This window comes from Copidosoma floridanum, unplaced genomic scaffold (genome assembly GCF_036245765.1).
Source record: "Copidosoma floridanum isolate Cflo_tuat_1 unplaced genomic scaffold, Cflo_Japanese_pri ptg000011l, whole genome shotgun sequence".
NCBI lineage: Eukaryota > Metazoa > Arthropoda > Insecta > Hymenoptera > Encyrtidae > Copidosoma > Copidosoma floridanum.
The window spans coordinates 982728-1010700 of record NW_028321888.1 but is presented as its reverse complement, the minus strand read 5'-3'; the positions used below and the strand labels follow the sequence as shown (position 1 = coordinate 1010700).

Here is a 27973-nt window from a genome sequence, read left to right as displayed (position 1 = left end):
GCAGTTTTCTTCCCGTATTCGCGCACTAAAACTCAAGCTTTCAAGGCACCTTTGGTACTTAATTACTTACCGGTATATATACTTACAGAATACATTTTATTTTGTCGATTTTGCTGAGCTATACTCTTTGTTAAATTTTGAGGTTATGATGCTTAGCACTGCCCATAATTGTTTGTGGAGTTGACAGAAACAGCAAAATCGATGGCCACGTTACCTAGGGAGAGGTGACCACCGTACCTCAGAACAAAGTTGTTTAAAAATATTTATGATGTTAATACTTATAATTTAGAAAAATAAAAAAAGGAAATTCAAGATAAAAATTTTAACTTTTTATGAGAACAAAGTCATAAACAACGGTACATACTTTTAGCTCTAAGATAGTCTGGTAAACTTGCTGTTCCATTACATTTTTTAGCTGTAAAATTAAATAACTCTAAAACATCCTTATATTACTTTTTTTTGTTGCTGGCATGTAACTTAACACATTTCGTAACAATCTAAAAAATTACAATACATTTTCATACTAGTAACATAATTACAAACAATGGATGGTTAGTTTACTCAGATGTCCATGCGTACCCTGGTCTTTATTGTTGTCAATGTATTGTGTGTCTGAACTATATCACAGTTTTTTCGGATTGCTGTACTAGCTACTATAATTATCGAAAACGACAACGCTATCATTAATACAAATACACTATTCTATTATTTAACTATACATATCAGTTACAAAACTGTTACAGATTTCTTCCAAAATACATATCTAACAATCTGTAAAATCCTCCAGCCCAGTAAAAACTGTAAGTTTGCACCACTTACTACAAATAAGGGACCCAGTGCACAGCAACGCCATAAGATTTAAAATGTATGCCTAACAGAAACAACTACTTATGTCTTGTATATATGATTATGTACACATGAATACAGGTAAGAATGCATTTATACTAGTACAAATTTATTTTTCACATGCGTTATTTTTATGCTTACATTAAAGTAATTTTTAGGAGGTGTCGTTAAATTTGTGAAAAATTATTGAAAATTTTATGAATTTTCACACATTTACATCTATGTTTACATGCACACTGATTTTACGGATATCCTTTTAAGCATATCTGAATGATAAAATGCTTATAAAATAAATTTCAGCCATGTTATTACATGAGAAAAAGACTTTATTTTCGAATTCTCTTTATCTTTATCTTCGTAGAAAATTATTTTAGAAGTTAAGTTAACTCAAAAACGTCATTGTAGAGCTAAATTTCAAGAAAAGCACAAGTTTTACATTTTACATTTTTTTTACCACTGCGTGGCAAGCGCTACCATACAGCCACACAAGAAACTGGATGACAAAAATACCGCAGGCACCTATGTAGGCAGCTTGTTTACTTGTACTGGCTGCAGAGAAGTTAGTACAAGCGCTTGTAAAACTTCAGCACAATTGCCCTAGTTTGACAACAAACTTGACATTATTTGCCAGCTACAAAGGTTTAAGCATATCTTATTTTTTGCGTGAAAGATCAGTCTACTACACAAGGACGTGAAATACGCATCCCAGGTTTGAGCACCCGCTTTGGGCCAAGAAATATAAGTAGTTCGTTATTATCATTTTAATACCAACTTTTGTTTAATGTAATTGTGTGACTTTACGATATCACAGTTTTTTGCGATTCCATTACAGGGCTTTTATGGGTCTTGGGAACTTTTTTTGCAGCTTGAAATATAAGTTATAGCAGTACACTGTTAGAATAAAAGTTCAAAGAAAAGTTTTTTATAGGTTTGGACAAAATTTTAAAAAACGTAGAAAAAGTGTTTTGCAAAATTGGCGGAGAAATCACTAAAAACAGTCCAAGTTCAATTTTCTAAAATAGTATGTGTTGTTTACACATTTCTCCATAATTTAATAATCGTTTTCAATATTCATAATGTCAATAAATTGAAAAAAAAACATGTTTAAGAATAAGGCAGTTTCACTGCTATGAAAGCCGAGACAAGCAAGCAAACGGAAAGAGATGGACCATTTTTTGCAATTTGTCCGACATTTTCGGAAAAACTTTTTTGTGTTGTGTCAAAAGTAACAAAAATTTTTTTACAAAATTTTTTATAACAGCTGGATGTGACTAATACCTACAGTCAAAGTAACGAAAAAAATGTTCAAGGTCATTAGAAACTCTGTTGTCAAATGTAAAAAATGGCCATTTCCAGTAGTTTTAATTAATTTTTTTTCTGCATAATGTTACGAACCGATTTGGATTAACAAAAATCTTAATTTTTCCCTTTCTTCAGCAAAATTATTGTTACTTTCACTTTTTTTTATTATTATTACTAATTTTGTTATTATTTTTATTTTTATTTGAAAAAGCAAGAAACCTGTTTTACAAATTTTTTTTAACATATTTTTTACTCAGATTCCATAGGAATTCACTCTCCGAAAAAATATTTAGCTATTCATAATAGTTTTTATTTATTATCCTATTAAAAGTGGGTGGAAGAATTTTATAAGAATTTTTGGCTTCATAGACAATGTACGAGAGATTTCAGAGAAAAATTAGAGAAAAAAAAAATTTTTTTTTAGAAAATCGGGCCGACTTAAGGTGGGAAAATATGGTTCTTTAACAATTAGGAATGAAAGTATCACAGCTAAAGCAGGGTGCCTGTATAAAGTTTAAATATGGACAAGGAAAAAGTGGGAATGAACAAAAAAAGTAATGAAATATTTTGTAAGATGGCTATGTTAGAAGCAAAAAAATCCGGCATACAAATAAATACTGCAGTCTAACAGACTAAGCTTACAGATACAATATATTAAAGCAAAAGCGGGAAAAGAGAAATCTCCAAAAATTTGTTGAAAAGAGAAGCTTAGGTGCAAAAAATGTTAAACCAACTAACTGATTTAATTTAGTAATAGAAGAACTTAAAGAGAATAAAACAGTCATTAAACGTTTGTTTGGTAGTAGGGGACTAAACAAACTAAAAGAGATAGAAAGATACAAAAAAAATATATTTAAACAAATTGGGCTACAATCAAAAATCAAACTACTATGACTACAACAATGAAATTAAAAAAAGCTAGACATTGCAAGGTACTGGAAAAATAGGCAATTAAAATAAGAATTTAAAGAGCAACAAACAAGACTGAGGTGTAGTAATTTGAAAAAGGCAAGTAATATGCAACATAAAAACAAAAGATGAAGAACTTTCATAAAATAACCGAAAAAAATTGAGCATACATTTTGATGTATAGAAATTATAATGAAATTTTCTGTTCGATATGGAAAATCATATAATAAGGTGTACAGCTCAACCCTACGTCACGCACGGAGAGTTAAAAATATACTCGGTGAGAGCAACGGAATAAACGGCTTGAGAAGCAAAACGAGGTCCTATGCGAACGAGTATCAGAGAAGCAAGGAGGGCTCGACGGATTTCAGGCGTAGAAGAATTAAACTCGTACAACTCCCCCTTTGTCTCTTCATCGTGGTTCTGCCGTAAGCCCAAGATATAAATACTCAATCAATTTAATACCTGTAACTCTTTCTATATTACAATTTATAATGATGGCGAGGCCAACTCTACATAGTGTTGTCGAATGAGCTTTAGACTGAGACTGTGAAGACCAGCCCTTTGCATAAAAATCCTATGATTTTGTTCTAATAATAAAGATAAGTATCGGAAACTTCGGAAAAGAAAGGCCATTTTTTTAACCCAAAAACCTAGCTGCAAGCGGCAATTTGCCTGAAGAACCTTGACACACAGTCACGCCAGAGCAAGTATGGTAATTTACATATGGGACAAAGGAATGGATTTTCTATTCATCCGACGCACATCACGTGTTAATACTCATGCTCATACTATGCGCACTAAGATGACATTATTTTTTTCTTTTCTTCCTATAATTTTCTCTTGTAGATATCATTCGATAGTTTGGTAAATTAGACTGCATTATTAGATGAATCATTAGACCCCCATCGAACAGCACTAACATATCATCTTTCACTTATTTCTTTGTGTCCCCTGGCTCGTTCATACTTCCAAAACCCATACCTTCTATTGTATACCCATCATACATATGCAAATTTTCATAATGCATAAGACAGTTATTCTCCCTACCTCATAAGCTATATATACCTGCAGTAATTTCCACTCTGATTCAAGTATGTTTTATGTATGTGAGACACAGTGATACACCTAACCTATTCGCAAGAAGCTAGTATTTCTTGGAAATAATACGACCTTGATCGGAATTGTTATGATCACGGGCTGCCAGTGACGTGAGTGTATGTACACGGTAAACAAAATGTCCCTTTCATGCACAGCAACAAGCCATAAAGAATGCGTAGTCTCTGTCTTACTTTTTTAGTATGGCTCGTACACCTCAACCCACGAGTAGTGTGCCTCTCTAACAAGGCAAGTCGATGTGGAGTAAATGTATACCGAACCTTGGAAAAACACGCCTGACTATGCTTGTACTCAAAATATACAACTACTAATGCCGTCAATGTATAGCTCTTAACTACAGATAAAACACAAGGTAGCGCTGTTTTTAGATTACAGCCTCTCATGGGATTTATTTGCATAACTGTGTGAAGAGGAGAGGGTAACAGCGCATGTCCCGGACATTGGAGGATTATGAGGCTTATTTACATATTAATATACGTATGCAACTAATATGAGATTCCTACGGTCCACAAACTCAGCATAGGTGGCGTACTGTAGCTAAGAGAAAAATGGAGTCACTGACACACTATTACTGTAAGTGACGACAATATACGGTGATGTGGACTCACTTATGAGACAGCATCTGTTACACTGACGTCAGAAGATCACGGACAGTCCATTTTTACCAATATAACACCATTTTCTTCGTAGCTACAGTACACTATCTATGGTGAGTTTGCGGACCATAGAGACCTCATACACACAGGCAGCTATATGCGCGCGTGTGTGTGTGTGCGCGCGCGCTATAGTAAACCATTGCAGAGTCCACTTTCGTACTAGAGCAGTCATCATCTAAGAGTTTTTGTTGGCGTTATATAATTTTGTTTGTTTTAATAACGCTTTTCTTTGGAAAACCTAACAAATCAATGCAATAAAAACTTTACATACATTATTTTTGAAGGCTTGGTAATAATAATAATAATAGTATCTTTAATAATTCAATGTGAGCTAAAGAAAGAGGAGCTGGAGAGGAATGAGTTAAAGAGTTTAAAGAAAGAGGCAAGTATCAAATAACAATATTCTACACATTTCAAAATTTGGTAAGAATTGCTGTATTACACGAATGATACATTTAAATTATACTGAGTACTCTTCAACATTAGTTAATTGACAAAAAAGATTTGTGCATGGTAATTGTTTACATGAAAAAAAATAAATATAAGATTCATGTGTTTATACCTAAAAATTTATAAAATAAATATAGTTGGGATACATAAATAATAATATTTTAGGAATTTAATACCTCCAATAGGTAAACAAACAAATATTGATACATCTTCATCATTGTTTCAAGAAGCGCATGTGCATAGATGGCAGCACTTGTTATACAAGCACTCTATATCATTCATACATGCCTTTTCTCAATATCTAATAAACTAAAGATTCATAATACTAAGCCACATAAATTTTTTTTCAATAAATTTTCTTAAAAAATATACAAAAAATATACAATTTTCTTACGAAATATTTAAACACCACCTCCTGTTTACTAGATAGTTGCTCTACCACTTGAGCTACCGAGGAGCCATACATTCACTCACACCGTAAGTTAAGATAATTTCTCATTCTTAATTTTTAAAACTGTCTTTCATCTAAGCACGATATAATAGGTATATGACTCTAATGTTTGTAGGTAAACTAGAAACTTACGACTTCTCGGTAGCTCAAGTGGTAGAGCAACTGTCTAGTAAACAGGAGGTTGTGTGTTCAATTCGCACCCGGGAGGATATTTTTCTTATTCTTACATATTTCTTAAGAAAATTTCTTGAAATAGAATTTATGTGGTTTAGTATTATGAATCTTTAGTATATTAGATATTAAGAAAGGACATGTATGGATGATATAGAGTGCTTATATAAAAAGTGCCACCATCCATACATATGCGCCTCTTGATACAATAATAAAGATGTATTAATAGTTGCTTGTATACCTATTGGTCGTTTTTAATTTCTAGTTCACCTACAAGCACTAGAGTCATATATCTAAAATAATATTTTACTCTTTTTAACTGATTCAATTGTCAATAAAAGGCTATATTGAAATATAGTGTACGGCAATAAAATGCTTTAATACGAATTATCAATAAATACTGTTAACAAAGTTTTTTACATTTTTGAGAAATGTAAGAAAAATTTATTTGGCAGAAAATACTCCGTACGACATTTTAAAGCTGGTTAATCTGTTCTCATACCACGGTGTCATTAAAAGTTATAATTACAAAAGCATAAGTGATTGACACTACCTCGTTTAATTACCACTATTGTTAAAAGAAACAGTATGATCTCTAAACCCTTACATTTGGACTCTCGTCCATAATGTACTATGATTAAATTGAAATTTGTCATTTTTTATAGATACTAATAGAAGTCGATGTATTTACATTGTAGATCTTCTTATTAATATAAAATGTAAAAATGTTTCTCTTACCTATTAACATGAGGGAAAATGATCAACATATGTCACACTTAATTCAGATTTTTATTAAATATTAATCCTTTCATTTTGGTAACTCAAAAGGCTCATATCTATTGTAATAACCATTAATTGTCATTAATTGTTACCATTCGTATCGATTGTAATCCCCTTTCTTGACTAAAAAATTTAGTTCATCGAGCAAACTCAAAAAACTATCTTTTTACCCAAAAATTTTTTACCTTCTGCATAAAAAATATTGGCAAGATATTTTCTCTAAACTTGCGCCTAATTTTGAAGGCATGCATGATAGAGCTGCATAAACGCCAACCATCTTTTAGTATCCCGCTCTAGTTCTTTATGGATCTTTGATCTTAAATTTATCTTTAGATAAATGAATTGAAAAAATAACTGTCCCAATATTCTTATATGTTTTAAGCCACAACTGCCGTTGAGTTGTATTGTGTATAGTATATTGCGTACGAGTTTGCAAAGGCTTCGATTTACGAACCGAGAGGTTTACGGCACGAGCCGAAGGCGAGGGCCGTAACGAGGTTCGTAAAGAAGCTTTTTTAACGAGTTTTGTATACTATTTTTCCGCCTGAGAACCCAAAATCAAGCGGCGAAAGTGCTAAATCTCGTAAAAAATATTTGGCTTCTCAAGCATGGCCTTTAAACTATCTCTTAATGGAATCTGAGCAGCATATACTGAGGTAGAAGTGCTTTGAAAATTTCTCTGTTGATGTTCATTAATAGATGTTCGACCTATTTAGATTTTTTTTCGGGGGGGGGGGGGGGTATGTAGAGCCGTTCTTCTTTGTACGCTTTTAATCGTAAGTGTTTTAATGTAAATTGATTAAATAAATTTTTGTTGCAATCTAAGAGAAACCGTCTTTGTACTAGCAGTCAGATGATTTGATATTGTATGAAGGGAATTAATAAAACATTAAGGAACTCAATAAAAAAATGTATAATACTATCAACTGCTTTGAGAGTAATATAAGGATCATAATATAACAGCAGTGAGAACTTTGATATTTCTTTACGTAGCTAGTCTAAGTTGACTTTCTTTTGCTGCAAAAACTCCAGTGTGAACGCAAAAACTAAAGGTTATTTAAAATGTAAATAACAGCATTAACTTGAAAAATTGAAATTTGTTATAGACAACTAAATGAAAAAAAAAATATGACGTTTCGTTAGAATAGCGTGTTTTAGTTATAACCTTATCATGAAATTTGATTATTTATCAAAAAAATCATAACGAAAAATTGACAATTCTGTTGTGAGGTATAAATAATATTTATAGCTTAGGGAATTAAAATGCGTTGAATCGATAAGGTACACGAATAAATGATTGACGGCTTTAAAGTAGTAGAATAATACAAATCATGTTAGAATGCAGTTTTTGAAAAACCACATACACGTAGTCATGCGTGATTTTTTACAAATATTTTTGATGATTACACAATGTCTGTTGAAGCAATTAAGTTAGAACTACATTAATTTGAATGTGGTGTTATAGATAAGTGCGATCAAAATTATTGTCAGCCTATATTATGGTATGATAGTATAAAAAATACCGTCATTAATTTATTACAGTATTACACAAATGTTACATAGAAACAAATGAGAATGAGATAGTAAAAGTTATATTAGCACGCTTGTTTTGCTTTGTCAGAGTTACATTTATTACGTGTATGATGATAATAATTGTAGCAATGTAGTACCACTACCAATCACAGGCATACCCGGCATACAATAGATTTCAGCTCCTAAAAAGTAGTATACATGGTTCGCGATCATTGGAAGCTAGTTGCCTAGGATCGTGTTAATTTTAAAGCATGCAACAACTGCTTTCAAAACTCTAGTAAATTAATAATAACAATTACCCACTACTAAGTAAGCATCGTTAATACTGTATAAATTTCTTGCTACTATGTGTGGTCAGTTAAATGAGAGCTAGTAAGGTGTATATCCGTTGTATAATTCTGCAGTTAGCCGTCTAAAATACTTGGTCATATCATTCTCTTCATCCTATAAATAACGAAAATTATAAAAATGATGACGTTCAATGAAAGCAAGTAAAAAATGACAAAAGTATGTAATGGAACCTTGGTTGTAAACGTTATATTTTTGCCAACATTTGTACGTATGCACAGTAAGTTGACGATGGTAAATGCAACGGTGTTCAATAAACATTTGAAAATGTAATATTTTATATTTCTCACTTGCAGGTGCTGAATGAAAACTGTAGCGATAAATAATTGCTCTGGTAACCAGTTTATATTATATTGACTTCGACTCGTTAACCTAATTATTTTAGAAAAAAAGGGTTGTATTAAAAAAGCTAAGTATTCACTGTTTTCTAAAAAAAAAAGTAATAAAAAATGCGTTTTTTAAGAAATTTGTAGTGCAATTATCCGTGCACAAAAATGAACTTCGTACACACCATATACTACTTCTCCATTAGAATATTTCGTTACATTACTATGTTCATTTCTCCTTGCATATTTTAACAAAACAGCTTTAATTCTTTTTTCAGTACGACTTGTTGCGTACTCAATCAAGCGGCTTGAAAAGCTGGGCCATGCTTTGTAAGACCATCATATTACATTTTATAATCTTCTCTTAAATCTTCTAAAAGCGGAAAAAAATATTTATTATAGAGTATTAAGAATGTTTTTTAATAAAACAATACACATTTCGAAAAATTTCATCCATAAATGATTGTTAGTAAGGAGTGTGCTTACGAATGCATGAAAATAGGAAACTTTTTAATTATTGAAGTAATGTATTTTTCTTTCAGAAACATTTTAATTCTTCTGTCAAGCTTCAGTTGACCAAAATTGTTTATAACCTTGATCCATAATAAATACAATGGATCTCAATAAAACCAAAACAGAAAGGTCTGAAAAATTAATTGTATTAATTTAAACAACTTCTAAAAATAATGTACAAAAAATAAACAAAAATAAGTGATATTAATAACCATTATCATTTCTTTCTCTCTTTTAATATTGTATAGACGAATCTTGCAAAAGATTGTGCCTACCCTTGATACCAACAAGAAAATTGAAAAAATCACCTTTTATTTACGATCCCTTCCAGTAGAAAACTCTTTGTGAATATCTTAGGAACAGCAAAGTTATCAGTCAGGCTCAACACTGAAAAAGAAAAGTTTTATTTAGAGAATGTAGAGAGGGAAAAATAAAAATTTTAAAGTTGAATAAAAGAAAATTGATACCTAAATTTTAAATAAATAGTCAAATGTTATGTCACCCACATTAGACTGATAGAATTAGACTTTTCAAAAAATTAATTCCTATGAGAAAATAAAAAATTGGATTAGCGAGATGAAAGTGGTAGAAATCACTGCAACCAAAAACAAACCTCTGAAATTGTCAGCAAAGTGCCCAAAAAAAATGGTAAAAATGCCAAAATCACTAAATCGCGAATAAATCGAAAACATTAATAGATGGAAAAAAAAATTGAATACAAAAAAGATGCGCCTTTCCAAGCCACACAAAAGTAGCCTTGTTAAAATTAATTTCATTAAATAGTTATTTTGCAAATTGCAAAAAACCGCAAATTTGGCCGTTTTTTGAACAATTCATTACTCAGTCCCATTTGGATATGAAGAGCTAAAAATTTGATGAAATGTTCCTTTCGTAGTCCTTAACATATGCTTCAAATTCCAAGATAATACAATTAATAGTTTTTTGCAAATTGTCGTGTTGAAGAAAAAATGGTCCCTTCGAAAAATGGCTCTAAAAAAGTTTTGAGACCACTTACGGCCATTTTTCAAACGCGCTGCTCTTCGTCAAGAGTTAGTGTTCAACATGCTAAAATTTCATAATTCCATCTTGTTTAGAAGTACTGTTAAAATTGCATCGAAAAGCAGTGATTTTCGCAGGAGGCCGTCGGTGGCGCGTGGTGGGGCGAGCCGCCGAATTAGGCCACGCCCACTTCTTCGCTGTGTGCTCGGTGCACTTTTGAGCGTGTAGGTTTAAAATGACTACGCGTTGTAAAACCAACGATATCTCCGGAACTAAGCATCAGAAATTGATGTTTTTTTTTAATCTGGGGTAGCTTTCAATAATATTGAGATTGTGCGTATCGACATATTAATAAAAATAATAATAGTCGGTACTTCTAAAAATTATTCTACTAGTTGTTGCATTATAAAACGTTTTTTCTGTATGTACAAATTAATATTTTTATAAGTATTATAATAATGATAATAATAATAATAATTATTGTTGTTACTTATTGCAATGCCGACAATAATTATGACATACATACAGTCAGGAAATGAAAATATGTAATATCTATTACAAAAGTACTAAAATTTGCAACAACTAGTAGAATAATTTTTAGAAGTACCATTTTTCCATGACTATAATTATTTTTATTAATATGCCGATACGCGCAATCTCAACATTATTGAAAGCTACCCCAGATTAAAAAAAAAACATCCATTTCTGATGCTTAGTTCCGGAGATATCGTTGGTTTTACAACGCGTAGTCATTTTAAACCTACACGCTCAAAAGTGCGCCGAGCACACAGCGAAGAAGTGGGCGTGGCCTAATTCGGCAGCTCGCCCCACCACGCGCCACCGACGGCCTCCTGCGAAAATCACTGTTTTTTGATGCAATTTTAACAGTACTTCTAAACAAGATGGAATTATGAAATTTTAGCATGTTGAACACTAACTCTTGACGAAGAGCAGCGCATTTGAAAAATGGCCGTAAGTGGTCTCAAAACTTTTTTAGAGCCATTTTTCGAAGGGACTATTTTTTCTTCAACACGACAATTTGCAAAAACTATTAATTGTATCATCTTGAAATTTGAAGCATATGTTAAGGACTACGAAAGGAACATTGTATAAAATTTTTAGCTCTTCATATCCAAATGGAACTGAGTTATGAATTTTTCAAAAAACGGACAAATTTGCGGTTTTTTGCAATTTGCAAAAAAACTATTAAATGAAATCAATTTCAACAATGCTACTTTTGTGTGGCTTGGAAAGGCGCATCTTTTTTGTATTTAACTTTTTTTCCATCTATTACTGTTTTCGATTTATTCGCGATTTAGGTGATTTTGGCACTTTTACCATTTTTTTGGGGCACTTTGCTGACAAATCCAGAGGTTCGTTTTTGGTTGCAGCAATTTCTACCACTTTCATCTCGCTAATCTAATTTTTTATTTGCTTGTAGGAATTAATTTTTTTTTTTAATGGTGTGAAATCTAATTTTATCAGTCTACATGTGGCTACCATGTCATTGCAATTTTAATATTACGATCCTTAAGCTTTTTCTGGTAATTAGTACTGCTCTCTAGATTATATTAATTCAAAAAATACTCACTGATAACTCAATTGATGTAATTACTTTTTTATCGTAGTATTCTGACAACTGGCGTGGACTTCTTACTAATTAAATGATAATGAATTGTTTTTAATGCAAAATATTCATGTTTTGAGATTGCATTTATTAAAATATATAATACTGCAAAATACGAAAATGATTTTGATGCCGTATCTTTAATAAAAAAATTTTTTTTTTAACTTTAAGCCAACACTTGACAAAACTGATTGTTACAAAAATAGATAAAATTAAAAGAATAATTGTATTAAAGCAAAATTTTCGCACCAAATAAGTGTTACGTGCAATTTAAATAATTATGAGCCTGTAAATCAAACTATATTTCGTATTTTAATTTATAAGTATAATGAGTGAATATTTACCTGATATGGCTGGCGAAGCTACTAGGCTATGGCGTGACCTGCCAACGACAATAGTTTCTGGTAAAGTCACGGTAACTACTTCAAGGTGCAACGCTTTCAGTTGCTGCGCCGTAAGAGTCAACATTGTTGAATGAAAAAAGCACCTGTTGGTTATAACTGTCACTCGTCTCACCAATTATGTGCAAAGTTTGTTTAATATCTACTGTGCCTGAATAAATTATATTCATTATTTAACAATAACCTATATTTCTTACAAAGATTGTATTGTAGTCTATATTTCACATTTAAAAAATTTGTATGTATATATATACAGATAAACAGAAGTCTTTCATAATTTTTATAACGAAAAATTGTAGACATTTAAAAATTTTCTGTTTTAAAAATACATAAAAAAAAAAAAAAAAAAAAAAAAATTAGAGAAAACATTGGACTGGTGGATCGACAAAAAAAAATTGTATGTTATCGTAATGATTGTTTCAAAATTATTAGTAAAAACTTTTTGAGGACATCGTAGGCCTGACTATGTTTTATACAAGTAATTTAATCATGCATGCAACTACTAAGGAATAGAAAAAAAATGAATAAAAGCAATAGCTAACCATTAAGTTCCAATGAGTATAAATGAGATTGATTTCCAGGATGTGTAGGAAAATGATTTAGATGTCAAGAGTTGGACAGTGATACAAAAAAGCTTTATCTTGAATGTAATGGAACTTGTAGTAACAAAACAATCGTCTTGTACTAATACCGATTTGACTAATTAATCTTAATATTTAAATTCATGAGTAAGTTGATGACGCATTAAAATTACTAGTGAAATAATAAAATGTTAAGATAACTTGAAAAAATCACAGATAAAAAGCATCCATGTTATTGTAAACCCGTATACTTTTTGTTTACATTAGCACTCAGTACATATCAAATGCGTTTAACACAATTTAAGAACTACCTATTACTGCAAAGTCTACTTAAATAACTGCGTGGATAAATTTAAATCACAACCCATATTTAAGTATAAAGTAGGATTAATAAGGCCTAGACTCTCGTTGCTCTCTCTCTCTCTCTCTCTCTCTCCACCTTGTACTTATTCATGGAAGACTGCTTCCACCATGTATACTATTAATCACATAAGAAAGTAATAACAGTTAGTATAAAAATGTTCGTACGTACCTTGGATTATGCAAAAATTCACAAACTGATCTGATAAACTCTTGACGTAATGCATGCAGCAGCAGAGAATATAGCAGTTCCAATGATCACTTTTTCTTTGTTCTTGGATTAGGTTATCATAGAACATGCACAGACACACACACGCACGCGCGTTCAGTGTATATATATACACATATACTGAAGGGTTATAAATATAAGCAGCAGTTTGCTGTAACACTGAGTACGCACTGCTTCCCTTCCTTCTTCACAGTACAAGGCAAAAAGTTATGGTCTAAAATCCACTGCCACGCGCTGCCTTGCGTTTTATCCGTGACTAAGAGCCATACACTCACGGCACTGGTACACTGAGAAAGATTTGGTGCTGCAGTTGTCCTTCTCCCTACAGCAGCTATACCAAATCACGATGAGTCTGCTGTCTCTGGCTACTGGGATAGCAGGTATCCCAGTCGGAACAGCGTACGTACGAGCCCAAGTGTAGTAGCGTTACCTATAGTGTGGTTCGACGTATGTACCATAGGTTAGGTGCACCGCATATACAGGTCTTGTCCAGTTCTCGTCTCAACTGGTATTGCTGACGCACTAAACTTCCGAGCTAGCACTGTACTACCGATAGTACTCTGACGGTGCCAAATCTTTCTCAGTGTAGTTGTATATTTTGAGCATAGTGATGTGTGTTTTTCCACGGCTCGCAGTATATTTACTTTGTATCGACTTGCTCTGCTACAGACGCACGATAAAGGCCGATCAAGACCGTATTATTCCCAAGGAAGAATAGTTTCTGTCGAATAAATAAGGTGTATCATCATGTCCTTCATACATAAAAACATACTTATATCAGAATGGGAATCACTGCAGGTGTGTATAGCTAAGGTAGAGAAAAAGTTTGTATATGTATGATAAAAATTTTTATTTATATAATGGGTACACAATAGCAGAGATGGGTTTTGAAAGTATTAAGGTAAAAGCCAAGGGACACAATCAAATAAGTGAAAGATGACATGTTAGTGCTGTTAGAAGGGGAACCAATCATTGATCTTTGAAGAATGATTTGATATTTTATGTAGCCGAAATCAAAGTCTCTACCTAAAACTGTAAGTTTTGAAAATAGATCTTCGTATTGCATATAGGTAATGTTAAAGTAAACCCACTGTAGTTGTGTTTTTTCTAAGCTGAAACTTTCTATATTGTTTAAATCTGAAGATAAGAAAGTATTTACTATTGAAAAAATTACACGCCAAGAAAAATTTATAAGGTTATTTTTATTATTGAGGGGGTAGAGAAAGTTTTGTTAGGCCAAAGGAGATAAGGATGACCAGATTATAGGTAGGTTATGGTAATACGGTTTAGGGCGATGAGTTACTTAGAGTTATGGGTTTTACAAAAGAGTTAGAATAATTACTCTTCACATATTTGTAGAAAAGAATTCTTATAGTGACTATGCAAAAAAAAGTACGGGGAGAGTAAATACATTGGAAAAAATAGTGTCATTATTTTATTGAATGTACATTGAATTTAACAATACATTGGCAAAGAATATAAGTTACAACATTCGTTTTCTGTTTCAAAAATATTATTAATTTGCAAACAAGCTTTTTTTATTTATTATTAAGACGATCTTCTAAAATGTTTTCTGTATTATACTGCATTTTTGTTACTTTGCCTTTTTTTTTCTTTAATTAGAAACCACGCGAAAAACTGCATGTACTGAAAAGTAGACATAACGATACTAGTTCATGCAAAAACGTGGTCAAATTAATATGCATATGTAACTCACTCGATAGTGATTGCAGTATCCTTGAACGATTATAAATGCCAAATAATATTTTATGAAATTTTAACTTTTGACATACTATATAATATCCCTAATAAATATTTTATTATTGTAGATAGGGTATTTGCACGAAACCCGAAGGAATGCAAGTCTTTACGGATATACGTATGATAAATAATAAAGTACATGAACTTAAAGAGATACCTTTTTAATAAAATGATAGTAAACAATACTTTTAAAAAGTATTTGCAACATTAAATTGACTGGGAAACACAAACTATTACATCTTTGAGCTTTTTAAGATCGTGCCAGTAAATATTAACTCAAATTACTATCAGAAGACTATCACACGCCTAGATAAGTGGTAATATTTTAAGCCACTAATTTCGCAATTTACAAATTTTTTTTAAAAATTGCACAATGTGTGCTTAGAACAGATTTAAAAAAAAATTTGATTTTGCTACCTATTTTAGTAGGTTCCTAAGGAAGATCCCAAAACTTCCTATGGTGGGAACTGACAAATAAGTTTTTAGAATGTTTTTTTGTGTTGTTTCACACGGCATATTGTACTGAGACCATAAAAATTACATGACACATTTTGCTGAGAATTTGAGCTATGAAATGAAAAAAAATGGAAGAACACAATATATGTCTTATGTCTACCAGACGTTCATTGGATAAAGATAAATTCACATGTCATTAACACAGTTGAAAAAAGTAAAAGATGCAATTCTAAGTTTTCTAAAAAAATTAATAAACTCTTCCAAAGTCCTAAATTAATGATGATATTCTGCAGAGTATTGGCTATTATTTATCATAAGATGGTATTGTAAGTAATAATTTAAAAAATTACCATGATCACGCTTTCTCTAGATCTATCTACCATAATTACAATTATTTTTATCATTACTATTAGTAAAAAAACAATTTTTAAGCCATCTAATAATAATTAAATAAGATACACTTTTTCAAAACGTTACCTATTTGACGTTAAGCGAACAGGTGGCGCTGGAGGTTTATCATCTTCATCAGACATTGTAGAAATATTTTAAGAACTAAGGTGCATACAAACTAAACTCACACGACTTCTTGGTTAATTCACATACTGGGATTCTTTTACCTAGAAAAAATTATTGTTGTCGTAATTAGTACTGCACGTAAAGTAATTTTGATTAGCTTGAAGATACAAAACTATTTAGTATGGTTAAGTAACAAAATTTTTTTTAGAGAACAAAAAACTATTCTACCATGAAGAAAAACTACACAATTAAAAAATTTATTTAATAGATAGTTTTTGCATATTTATCTACGGCTAGTATATATTACATGATTTTAGATGCTTTGATTTTATTCTTTAATGTTCACTTAAAGTTTAAAAATTCCAAATTTAGTCTCTTCTTTGGTGATGTTTTTTTTTATGCCCTTACCCTTGTTCGTTTCTTACTCAGTGGCATATGAGCATTAATATTATATTATTCAGTTAACGTCATTTATATTCTATATTGAGTCTTCTTTACTAACCTTTGTTCTTTAATAAGTCTGTTTAAGTAATATAAACATTAAATATATTTACACATGCTACCTTTACTATCCTGATTTCACCTCCTAGTTAATGCTCTAAATTACCTGTCCAAAATTTCATACTCCTATGTTTTTTCCACAGCCATCAGTTTGTAAATAATTTTCTTAACTATTTTCTCTACTTTTATAGCTCCCTTTCTGTACATCTGATACTGATGAAGTATCTAAATCTTAATTTTGGAGTTCTTGCCTTTAAGTCTTGAGGGTCAGGATTCATATCACTTTGCTAACTTATTTAATACATTTTTATGAATTAATAATAATGTCGTAGCTATTTTAAATTAAAATTATAAGCAGATACTTGACGCTTCAACAAATCATTCAAGTCAAAGTTTATTGTAATGAGTAATGAGTCAAAAAATGACATATTTTGAACAGTATGAACAGTATATACCTCTTGTTTGAACAGTATACCTATCAGAAATGGTATAATTTACGGGCGCCTATATAGATCTTACCTACTTTCTAATGCACTAGTATGAAAAAGCGCCCACTCAAGAACAAAGAAGGAATAAGCCGGCTGTTACTTTCTTTTAAATTTTAAGAGGCTATGACAGGGTATCTACAAATCTGTGAATTAAAAATTTCTGAATTTCTTCCGGATATCAGGGTACAAGGTACATACCATATTTTAAAATATTTTATTTGAACGGAAGAATTTTTATAGCAAATAATAATTTAAGAGTTACGACTTTGTACAATATCGAAGTGGTGCAGAGTAACAATACAATTAATAAATTGCAAACATGATGTGATATCTAAGGAATTCATCTTATATATGAGTAAACTAATATCCATGGTAAGCGCACTAATGAGAAATTATAAGACTTATAACTATTTGCAACGTATGAAGAAAGCAAAAAAGCCAAACTAATATTTTGAGCCAAATATATCGACGACCGTATGATAAATCCCACTTATATTTAAAGCAAAGTCCCAAAGAACGTTGTAATGGCTTACTACAAAATTAACTGAACCGATTCGGCTAAAATTTTGCATACTAATTCTTGACATTTTTTAAACAATTATTGCATGTTTTTTTTAAACAAATTAATAACAATAGCAATAAATAAGCTTGAATTTTTAAAAGAATACGCTAGCTTAGAATTTTAGTTTAGTAGAATCCACTAGGTGGCGTTAAAGTGCAATCGAAGGCACTTAAATTTCAAGTGATTAAGTGAGATTATATTTCCGAGAAAATATAACCGTTAGAACCATAATATATGCGTGACAAAAAAAATGAAGAAAAGATATTTCTGACTGACCAGAAGTAACAAAAATTCAGCCATAAGTAGAGTTTATATGATTCATCCCTCTAAATCAGAGTGCTTTTATCTTCGAATGTTACTTTAATACGTTTGAAGCAGAAATTCATTTGAGTACTTCCAAACCACGGATGGTGTGACTTATCCATCTTTCGACGTTGCCCTTGGTTTATTGAAAAATTATGATCCGTGGAAAAAAAATACGTGACTTATTCGCAATCATTTTCATTTCATGCAAATCTTTGCAACCTTAATATTTATGGGATGTGTTTGAACAATAATAATACAAAGATATTCTTTAGTTACAACAAATTTACTTTTAAGATTTTAAATTAGAATTCTTTGAACGAATATTTAACAAACGTTTAATTAAAATTGCTGACAACTGTTGGCAAGGTCACCTTTCTTTTAGAAAAAAATTTTGCTGAATTTGGGCTAAATTCACCAGTTCAAGATAAACTCCATACTAATGATCCTTGTGAAAATTCTATCCAACATAGTTACGATTATAGCTATTCAAATAATTTCGTCGAAAAAAGTCTTTCTAAGTTAGGATTAGATTAACAAAAAACTATTGATTGTATAATTGATAGTTCCTTGAATAATAGTGGAAAAATCTGTTTCATGGATGCTCCTGAAGACACTGGAAAAACATTTCCAATCGATCTGATGTTGGCCAAAGCAAGATCTGCTGGAAAACTTTCCCCTTTTGTTGCATTTTCTGGATTGCTTTTCTCTTGAGTGGAGACAGAATAGCTCAATTTACTTTTAAACTCCCATTAATAATTTTTTTATGGAAAAGATTTTAGGTGCTTAATACGCAAAAGTCACTCTCTTGGAAAAAATTTTCAAGATACTATATTTATTGTATGGATTGATTGCACAATGAGTCACAGAGTTTATATTAAAGCAATGAATAGAACAATTCAAGATTTAAGATCGAACCAGAAATTAATGCGTGGCATCACATTTATATTTGCTGGTGACTTTGTTTGTAGATAGACAGTACCAGTAATTCCGAGAGGAACTAGAGCTGATATCATACATGCCTGTTCAAAATCATAATTTCTTTGGCATTATGTGGAGTCTTTTCATTTGCGTACTAATATAAGAGCACATTTTTGTGCAGAAAACAGAGAATTTTCAAAACAGCTGTTAATAATTAGCAATAACATGATGGAAAAAAAACATCTTTATGGTCATTCATGAATCAATTGGAAAACTGGCTACAACTGTTGTGATCTAATTTCTGAAATTCACATAAGAACTGTCCAACGAATCATATCATTGGTTATGCGAGAGAGCTAGAATTTTACTGAGAAATTTCATAGCAGACGAAAATATTTTATAGCGAGTCTACATTAAGTGTGTGTGAACTGTTGAGTTTAAAAAAATTAATTGTTCAACCAAATATAAAATACAGCTATTTTTATATAATAAATTTCTACTTTATTTGTGAAATAATATAATCGTTTTAATATGCATCTACTTTTTTAGATCTCTCTTGGAGGAAAAAAAAGTAATTATCACTATTCTCTACCCATAACCATCTGCTCCTTTATATAATGGTATTAAATCTTAAAATTAGGCCATTGGACAAGTTACTAAAAAAAATTTTCATCATTTTTTAAATTATATGACAAATATCGTTTGTCATTTCACTATCATTAATATTTTTATTGAAGCAGGTTATATTTTTTTAAATGTTTCATAAACCAACGCTAAAGAATAAGATCTCTGGTCCCCTAGGGGTGGTATTACGTAATTTTTATTCGTATATCACCCTACGTACGCTACAATATACCAACCTAACAAAAGATGCATACAGTGAAAAAAAGTTGAGCAATATCAGTAATATCACCCCTGGAAAACAAATAAGTGTATGTGTTTTGCTCTGGCTACTTCATTTAAATACTATACGGTTACAGCTCATTTTGTCAATTTATAGCGACGAATTAATAATTGCGCAGTATATCTGTGAGATAAATACAGATAATGTTTGTCATCGCATGGTGAGTAAATAATTTTAAAGGAAAAAGTGATTCTAAGAGTAGTGTTTTTTATAGCATTAAAATTAAAATACAGGTGTGTTAACGTTTAAAAGGTGTGTAACCTATAAGAGAGTACTTCAAGGCATGCTATTTTTAAATTTTTCTTAAAAATCCATGGTACATTACTATTTATACATTTATTTATTCATTATATGTACAGTTTTATAAATTTACGTCACATCTTTTTCTTAAATAAGATTGGTGATTTATGCTCATCTACATTTAAGATGTTAAAATCATGTATAATTGTGTTTGTCCATGGTACCTTGATTACGTATACAAGATTATAAAGGTATTACTTCATATTTTGTCTTAATTTAAAAACTATTTGCTGTATGCAATATTCAGATCATACGTTATTGAGTTTTTCAACCACTTAGAGTTGTTAGACATAGTGATAACGATAACTCTCATGAACGTTAACTTCACAGTTTTTTTATTAAAAAGAAATTTAACTTAATAGTTCCATATTTGAGTAAAAGTTAATGAAACAAAGCCAGTGAAGACTATGTTTACAGTCACTCATGTCATACCTGCGTCCCTTTACGGGCCAGCTCGGTTTGTTCTGCTTCGATACTATACAAAACAAAGGTTATGTTACCCAATTAAGTGTCGTCTTTACTTCGTTAACATGGATGTTGGTATTTTTCTTTGCTTCTGCACTTTACGCTATGTGTAACTAGAATAATCTTAGTTATTGAGACTTTCGTAGTTGTTACGCCTGTTATAATAATTAGTCAGTAGTTTTAAATCATTTGTGGCTGACAATACATTAAGCCTCAAATCGTCCAGCAAGTCCACGATATTCTGGCATCAGATGGCGCAAATATTCTTGTACACTGCGAATAGAGTTAAAGAAAATAAATCTATGACGAAACATAAAAGATCTTCATTGAAAACAAGTTTTAAAAACTTCAGTATTGCAAAAAAAAATTTTTAAGCCCAACCGTTACACACAAGTGCTTTATAGTTTCATCGAAATATAAATGGTTACGATAATTAATAGTTTATTTAATGTAGATTAAATCTTAAATTATATTGGATATTGAGTTCCAATACCATTGATGGCCTTTAGTGAAATAATAATAAAATAGTAGTAGATTCACTATTGCTCTTTCCTTAAAAACCCGTGGGCCATCAGCACGTAAATTGTTTCTCATGAATACTCTACGAAAATAAGGGATTTCTAAGATTTTAAAATATTTCATCAAATCTATGTCGGTTTAAGCTCGAAGAGGTAATTTTACTGCTTTTAACTTTTTTCGCTTTTTTTTTTTTTTTTCTTCAACCTTTTTTAACGTGAGGCTTTGAATAGACTTTAAATAGACCTAATCCAGTTTTATGAGATTTGAAATGAAGACCTTTCCCAAAGGCGATAGCTTTCATGGTTTGATTATGTCTCTGACTCTCGGCTAGCTGCTTTTTAGCTGACTTAGTAGCATTGATGCTCTCAACAATTTCTGCTATTTCATTGGTTATAGCACCGGTTGCACTCAAACCAGCAAACAAGGGAATCAGAGGTAGAGCTCCGCCAATTTAAGTAAGAAGATGTAAAATGCGGGGAATTTTAACATGCATTTCACCGCCAAATTTTTTCATTGCAGTACGAGCACCTTTTAAAGCACTACTAATAATATCTCGAGCTTTTTTGCTTTTGGTATTCATGTCTTTTGAAGCAGCTTCAATAATTGCACTAAACGCACTACCTTATTTTTTTAAGATACTCTTTTTTCTGTTCCTTTTTTTAATACCTTGTTTCTTTTTTTTCTTTTACTTCTTTAGCCCCATACCAAATTTACTTTCAAGTTTAATAGAGCAGGTCACCAAGGTAGCTGCTGCTTTTTCACCAATACTTAAATCTGAAGCTTTAACTCTTTGCCAAGCCTTATCAGCTAAAATTTCATCTGCTTCGAGTCTGGCTTTTAAATCTTGTCGATATTTTGAGTATGCTATATCATGCTCTTTACACGTGGCGTCCAACAGATTAACTGCTAAATCTTCTCTAACAAGACGCTTAGCAAGTTCAATACCTGGACCACAATACTGATTTCCGGGAAAATAAAGCTTTACTGGTAAAGAGTTTATGATTTTGTTTCCAAGACCTCGTCCTTTTTTTACGATGCATGATAATGATGATGCATGATGATGATGAGTAGTCTTGAAAGGTTGGATCATGCCTAAGCGTTCGAGATAGTAAACAATGTATTTATAGTCAACAAATTCGTTGCAATAAAGAGCTCAAAATATGAAAGCGTTATACTATTTTATTAAACGATCAGTTGTAACTCATTATTCATACAGAATAGACATAAAATTTCAAGAACAATCCATAAAGTTACAAGTTTTAAATTTTGACGCTTGTAACATTGTACCCAGCCAGTTAAGGACACGCACACCACTAACCCGAGTACAATGCTACGGGTACAACTGTGTGGCTTCGACCTCTTTGATGCGACCATCGTACCCTGACACCGCAACCCAAAGTGCCCCGCACAGCAGTTATTAGAAAAACTTATTCACTGATCAAGTAGCTAACACTTGGCGAGCCACTAAATTCCCACCAACGAGCCACTAACAATGCCCCCCAGGGAGCCACTACCAATTTTCCCCAAAGCCACTACTCGCGCCTCGGAGTCACTACCAGCTATACTCGAGGAGGGCACAAAGTGCACCTCGGTACCTGAGTTTCCTCTAACCATCCGTTGCGCATAACCACTAACCCCCGGCCTCAGGAAGCCACTACCTTGGAGTGAGGCACATGGAAACGCGTCGTATCCACTCTAACGTGTATTCTGCACCCCTCCACCACTATCTCGTATTAACAGACAGAAAGTACTCACGGGCTTACTATTAACCTTTGATGTCAAGGGAATCTTGGTACTGGATGTCAGCTCCAGCTTCTATCCTCTTGCCAACTCACGCAGCCACCCGATCGCACCCAGCCAGCCAAAACCCTCAAGCTTCCTCTCCGGTCACAAGACCCTTAGAGGAAAACTCAGACAATATCGCGAGCCACACAGTAAGCTTTTGATGTTCCTCCGAATCTCTCGAGTTGTTTAGCCACAATTAAACAATGAAACGGGAGATAGCAAAAAATCGAACTTCTGGTTTCTAGCTACTTTTCCTTGCTCGATACCTTGAAAAAATCCCTACTAATAATCCTTGATCGATCGCCTACCGCCGATCAACGATTGCTGATTGGCTGTTTATACACCAGCGCCCTATTTTATTTATTAAATCATTCTTTCACCCTTATTGGCATAATAGTTTGACCAGCAAATCGTACCAGCGCCTTGACCGGTTTGGTCCTCGTGTTTTAGACCGTTCCACTCCCTCACGAGTGGAGGCTCTGTCACGAGCAACATACCCGCCACTAACCAACAAGCCACACTTCTTATGCCCGAGTCACGTCAGTGCCGCTCACCAAGCGTGCGCGCACGACCCATGGCCTGAGAGGCCCTGCACAATCGTGTCAAGCACACTCACAGACACGCGCACGTTAACTTGAGGATTTACCATAGCCATGCCTCTGCGTGCGTATGCTCGACTGTGCCATTCCGTCGCACGCTTTTGAAAAACAAGAAAAGCGTTCGAATCGACGTGGTGAACTACTCCCCGATAGTATTCGCGCTGTATTTGCAGACCATTAAACAGTGGTAAAACTAATAGCTTATTGGCTTTTATTATGCATCCAAAGGGAGTTAAAATTAAAAATGTGTACACATATTATAAATTGCTGTATCAACCAAAGTACAAGTTTTTAAAAGATTTATTGGAGCCTATAGAGGGTGTGAAATACTTTTCTGTCAGCAAACACGAGACTGTAGTCTTGCCAGATTTACAAAATTCTATAATGATTTTTGATGATATAGCTTGTTAAAACTAAGATAATGTAGAGCGCTTTTCTGTATGGGTAGACACAAACATGTTGACTGCTTCTATCTTGGTCAGCCATTTGCTCAAGTACCAAAGCATTTTATTAGGAATAACGTTAATTTTTTAGTTTTATTTCTTCAAGATGAAGTTAATCTAAGGCATACACATAATGATCATGTAAACTCAGACATGCCATACATTCAATTAAAAAACGTATGCTCTAATTGCTAGACTGATGATTAACATGAATTTGTTCTTATAAAGAAAAATAAACAAATGAGTAATAGTCGCTACAGAAAAGGCTTTGATAGTTTTGCTCTACATTTAGGACATACCTAGTGCAATCATTACAGTCGGTCGGAAGACATTGGAGCATCATCATCATCATGATTATCATGATGTATGAATATGAGAAAGACGTTCTACGTCAGTTAAAGAAGGCAGGAGAGCCTGTTAAAAATAAGTACAGACAATTTAAAGTCTGGAAAAAATAAGGCTGAAAAGAGTATTGGTATACGCTCGTTGTAATAGATATTTGCTCCAAGTACGCATCGGATGTACCAATCAAGCAAAAAACTGGTGAAGAAGTAACTTCAGCAATGCATTCGACATTAAAAAAAGGACGGGTGCCAGTAAACATACAAACTGATCGTGGCAAAGAATTCTGTAATGCAAACTTTCAAAATCTCATGCAAAATTATAAAATGAATTTATGCTTATCTTACAGCAATCTTAAAGCTTCAATATGCAAGTGATTTAATCATACATTAAAAGATTTGATGTGAAAAAAATTCAGTATGCAAGGCAATTATAAGTGGTTGAATTTGTCACAAACGATAATTAAATTATATAACAATAGGAAACATCAAACAATTGGTTTGAAACGGAGAGACGTTACTGCTAAAAATAAAGTCTTAAAAAAGTTTAAAAAAACTTAAAAAATAGCAGTGAGCCAAAGTTTAAAATTGGCGATAAAGTCTGCGTGAGCAAGACAAAACAAGCATTCGAGAAAAATTATAAACCGAATTGGTCGACAGAAATATTTACAACCACGCGAGTAACAGCAACAAATTCAACGACGGATCATCTGAAAGATTATCAAGATCAACCTATTTCTGGAGGTTTCTACAAGCAAGAACTGCAGAAAACAAAATATTCAAGAAAATAAAAAGCAGTTATAAATACAGGTTGTATCCTATTATTCACTTAGTTTTACCAATGTGACACAAGTAGTAACAGTATCAGTCAAGAAGAGAGCCTTGTCAAATAAAGAATACATTAGAAAAAATAATTTTCATAACTTTAATATTCACAATTTCAAAATACTCATCAAACTTATCATGTTCATCATTAGTATCCATGGCTTCTATAATGCTGACAGATACTTCATACCGAAAGAATTATCAGTGGTTTCCTTGTAAGGAAACGTTGTTGGCCATTGCAAAATCAAGCCACCTTGCAATTTCAATGATTTACCGACGGATACAAAAAAGAAAGCATAATAATCAATAGACGGTAGAAGCCCACAGAATTTAGAGGTTTGAAGGTGATGTTACTTTAAATGACTTTAAGTATCATCTTATAACTATTGTTAAGAACCTCAAAAGAATATATACTTATGGAAGTGTTGAAGCAAAGTTCATAAGTTTGATCCTGACGCACGAAGTTTACGATTTGTCTCAAATGCATCGTCCTTTTAAAGAAAATAAAGACAAAGTCTCTTCTTCAGTATACCTTACACACGTGCAAAACGATTTTTAAAAGAAAAAACTATTTTGTGCCCTACATTAAGCGCATTTATTAAAATAATAGTTTCCGACTAGCATATTAATCAAGTCATCAAAGCAAGACAGCGATTCATATAATACAGCATATGAACGCTTCAAACGATAAAAGCAACAGTCTACATGAATGATTGGCTACGACGTGGTTGGTTAAGAGAAGTACTTGATAAAAATAATACTGATAAAACTTTTTCCTGTATACTTTGGTGTATTTCGAGAATAAGATGTTTAACAAAACAAATTTTATAAATCATGCGTATTCTGCGAGTCTTGTTTTGTAAATCATGTACATTTTTTATTTAATATAAACTGATTTTAAAAAATAAAACAAAAATTTTTCAACGAATATTTCCCTACCACTCCACATCATACATTATCATGCAACGCGCTCGCTAACACAAAACCAGTGGACAGTGGGTGCTTGGGTACCCAAGTGAAAAGTTACACTTCTATAAAATTATATCACAGATAATATAATTATAAATATAAATTGACCTTCTATGAAACGACATTGTGTATGAAAATGTGCAATTATCGTTGGAAAGAGTATACCTAAGTTAGTACGCTGTGGTTTCAATAAATATTTTAATATTTAATGAGTTAACGATTATAAACAATATAATACGGCAAAATACAATAAAAATAATATATAGGCTGGCTAGTACAATACTGTGCGCTTTCATCGAATCTTCCGGTAATTTCAGAACAACTTCCTACTGCCTACGCTGATTACATCTGTAACGTCACGCTCACAACTATCACATACGACCCCACACTTAAGCCTCGTCCGTATTTAATACCCAAAATATAATTGTACATAGAAAATTAAGAAAAACCATCTTGTAGTATAGCTTTTTTCAATAGGTTAGTATTACATGCCAGTGAATGTACCTTCAGGACGTTCATCACACATAGATTTTTTTGTCAGATATTATTCAAACGGCAAACGTATATTGAAATAGCATAAATAATACCCACAAAAATTGCAGCTCGTTCGACTGAGCTCATTATTTTATATACGTTACATTTGAAAAAAAACTGATATTTAACATTTAACTTAATGAGAAAATAAAGTTAAATGGCACTTATAAGATTTGTAGGAATCTCCCAATTTTTTAGGTACAAAAGATTACTTTCAGATAAACCTATTAAATTCTTAAATGGACCCCAAGTTGGTTTTTAAATTAATTTAGAAAGAGGAGATAAAGTGTGCATAAATGCATGTATGTGAGTACATCCACATGAGAAAAATAATTGCTATCTTTACTTCACACATTAGCGTTCTTCTCACTTCTCTGAACTTTTCCCCCGGTAACTATGTAAAGAACGTCCTTAAGTCACAAAATCACTTCAATCACGAATGAAAAAATTTGAAGAGAATCAAATACAATGGAAATAAATTATTGTATTTGTACGGTACAAAAATTTTTTTTTCAATTTTTTAAAATTATGAAAAAATTTGAAAAATTGTGTTAACAATTATTTATTTATTTTGATAGTAACGAATTCATAAGTGTATAAATGTTAATTATAACATAATATGAAAGCTGCCCTGTAAATGTATACTATTTTCGAAATTTTCGAAACACGTACCTAAAAAATATATTTCATTAAATAAATTATCTATTTATTTAATGTATAATCAAACCACACGAATGAATGCACAGTAAATAAAAATTTTACTTACATCGGGCCTTACTGGCCTCTCTGGTGAATAATAAAGTATTAATTATTTACACAAGTGCCTATCACCCGATGTCCCGAGGCGCTTACTGGTCACTTGATTAAATAACAAAGTATTATTCAATAGCATAAGCGCCTATCACCCGACGACCCGGGGCGCTAACTGGCTACACTACTATATGATAAAATATTATTTATTAACACAAGCGCCTATCACCCGATGTAAGGCTTAGGAAAATGGCCCAGTAGCCTCCCTATATTACATAATAATGCGCTCCCGAAATTCAAGCGTAAAAAGCTTTTAAGCGATCAGTCTGACTATTATTCGTATGGTGAAGATTTTTTTAACCTGAGGCCCTCTTGCAGTTTAATTTATTTTTACTCAGTCTAAGTTTTTAATACAAAAAACAACACAGTC

The 27973-nt window shown here is 32.2% G+C and overlaps 1 protein-coding gene across 4 annotated transcripts in view; it reads right to left on the bottom strand.

Moving 5' to 3' along the window:
• Pak (serine/threonine-protein kinase PAK 3-like protein) overlaps nucleotides 1-27973 on the bottom strand; it is a 463040-nt gene that overhangs the window by 372527 nt on the left and 62540 nt on the right. For all 4 annotated transcript variants that reach the window (XM_089590045.1, XM_089590047.1, XM_089590043.1 and 1 more), the window contains exon 2: nucleotides 16296-16435. In XM_089590045.1, the coding sequence (XP_089446171.1) occupies nucleotides 16296-16351 (56 nt within the window). In that variant the 5' untranslated portion in view covers nucleotides 16352-16435. The remainder of the gene's footprint in view (nucleotides 1-16295; nucleotides 16436-27973) is intronic.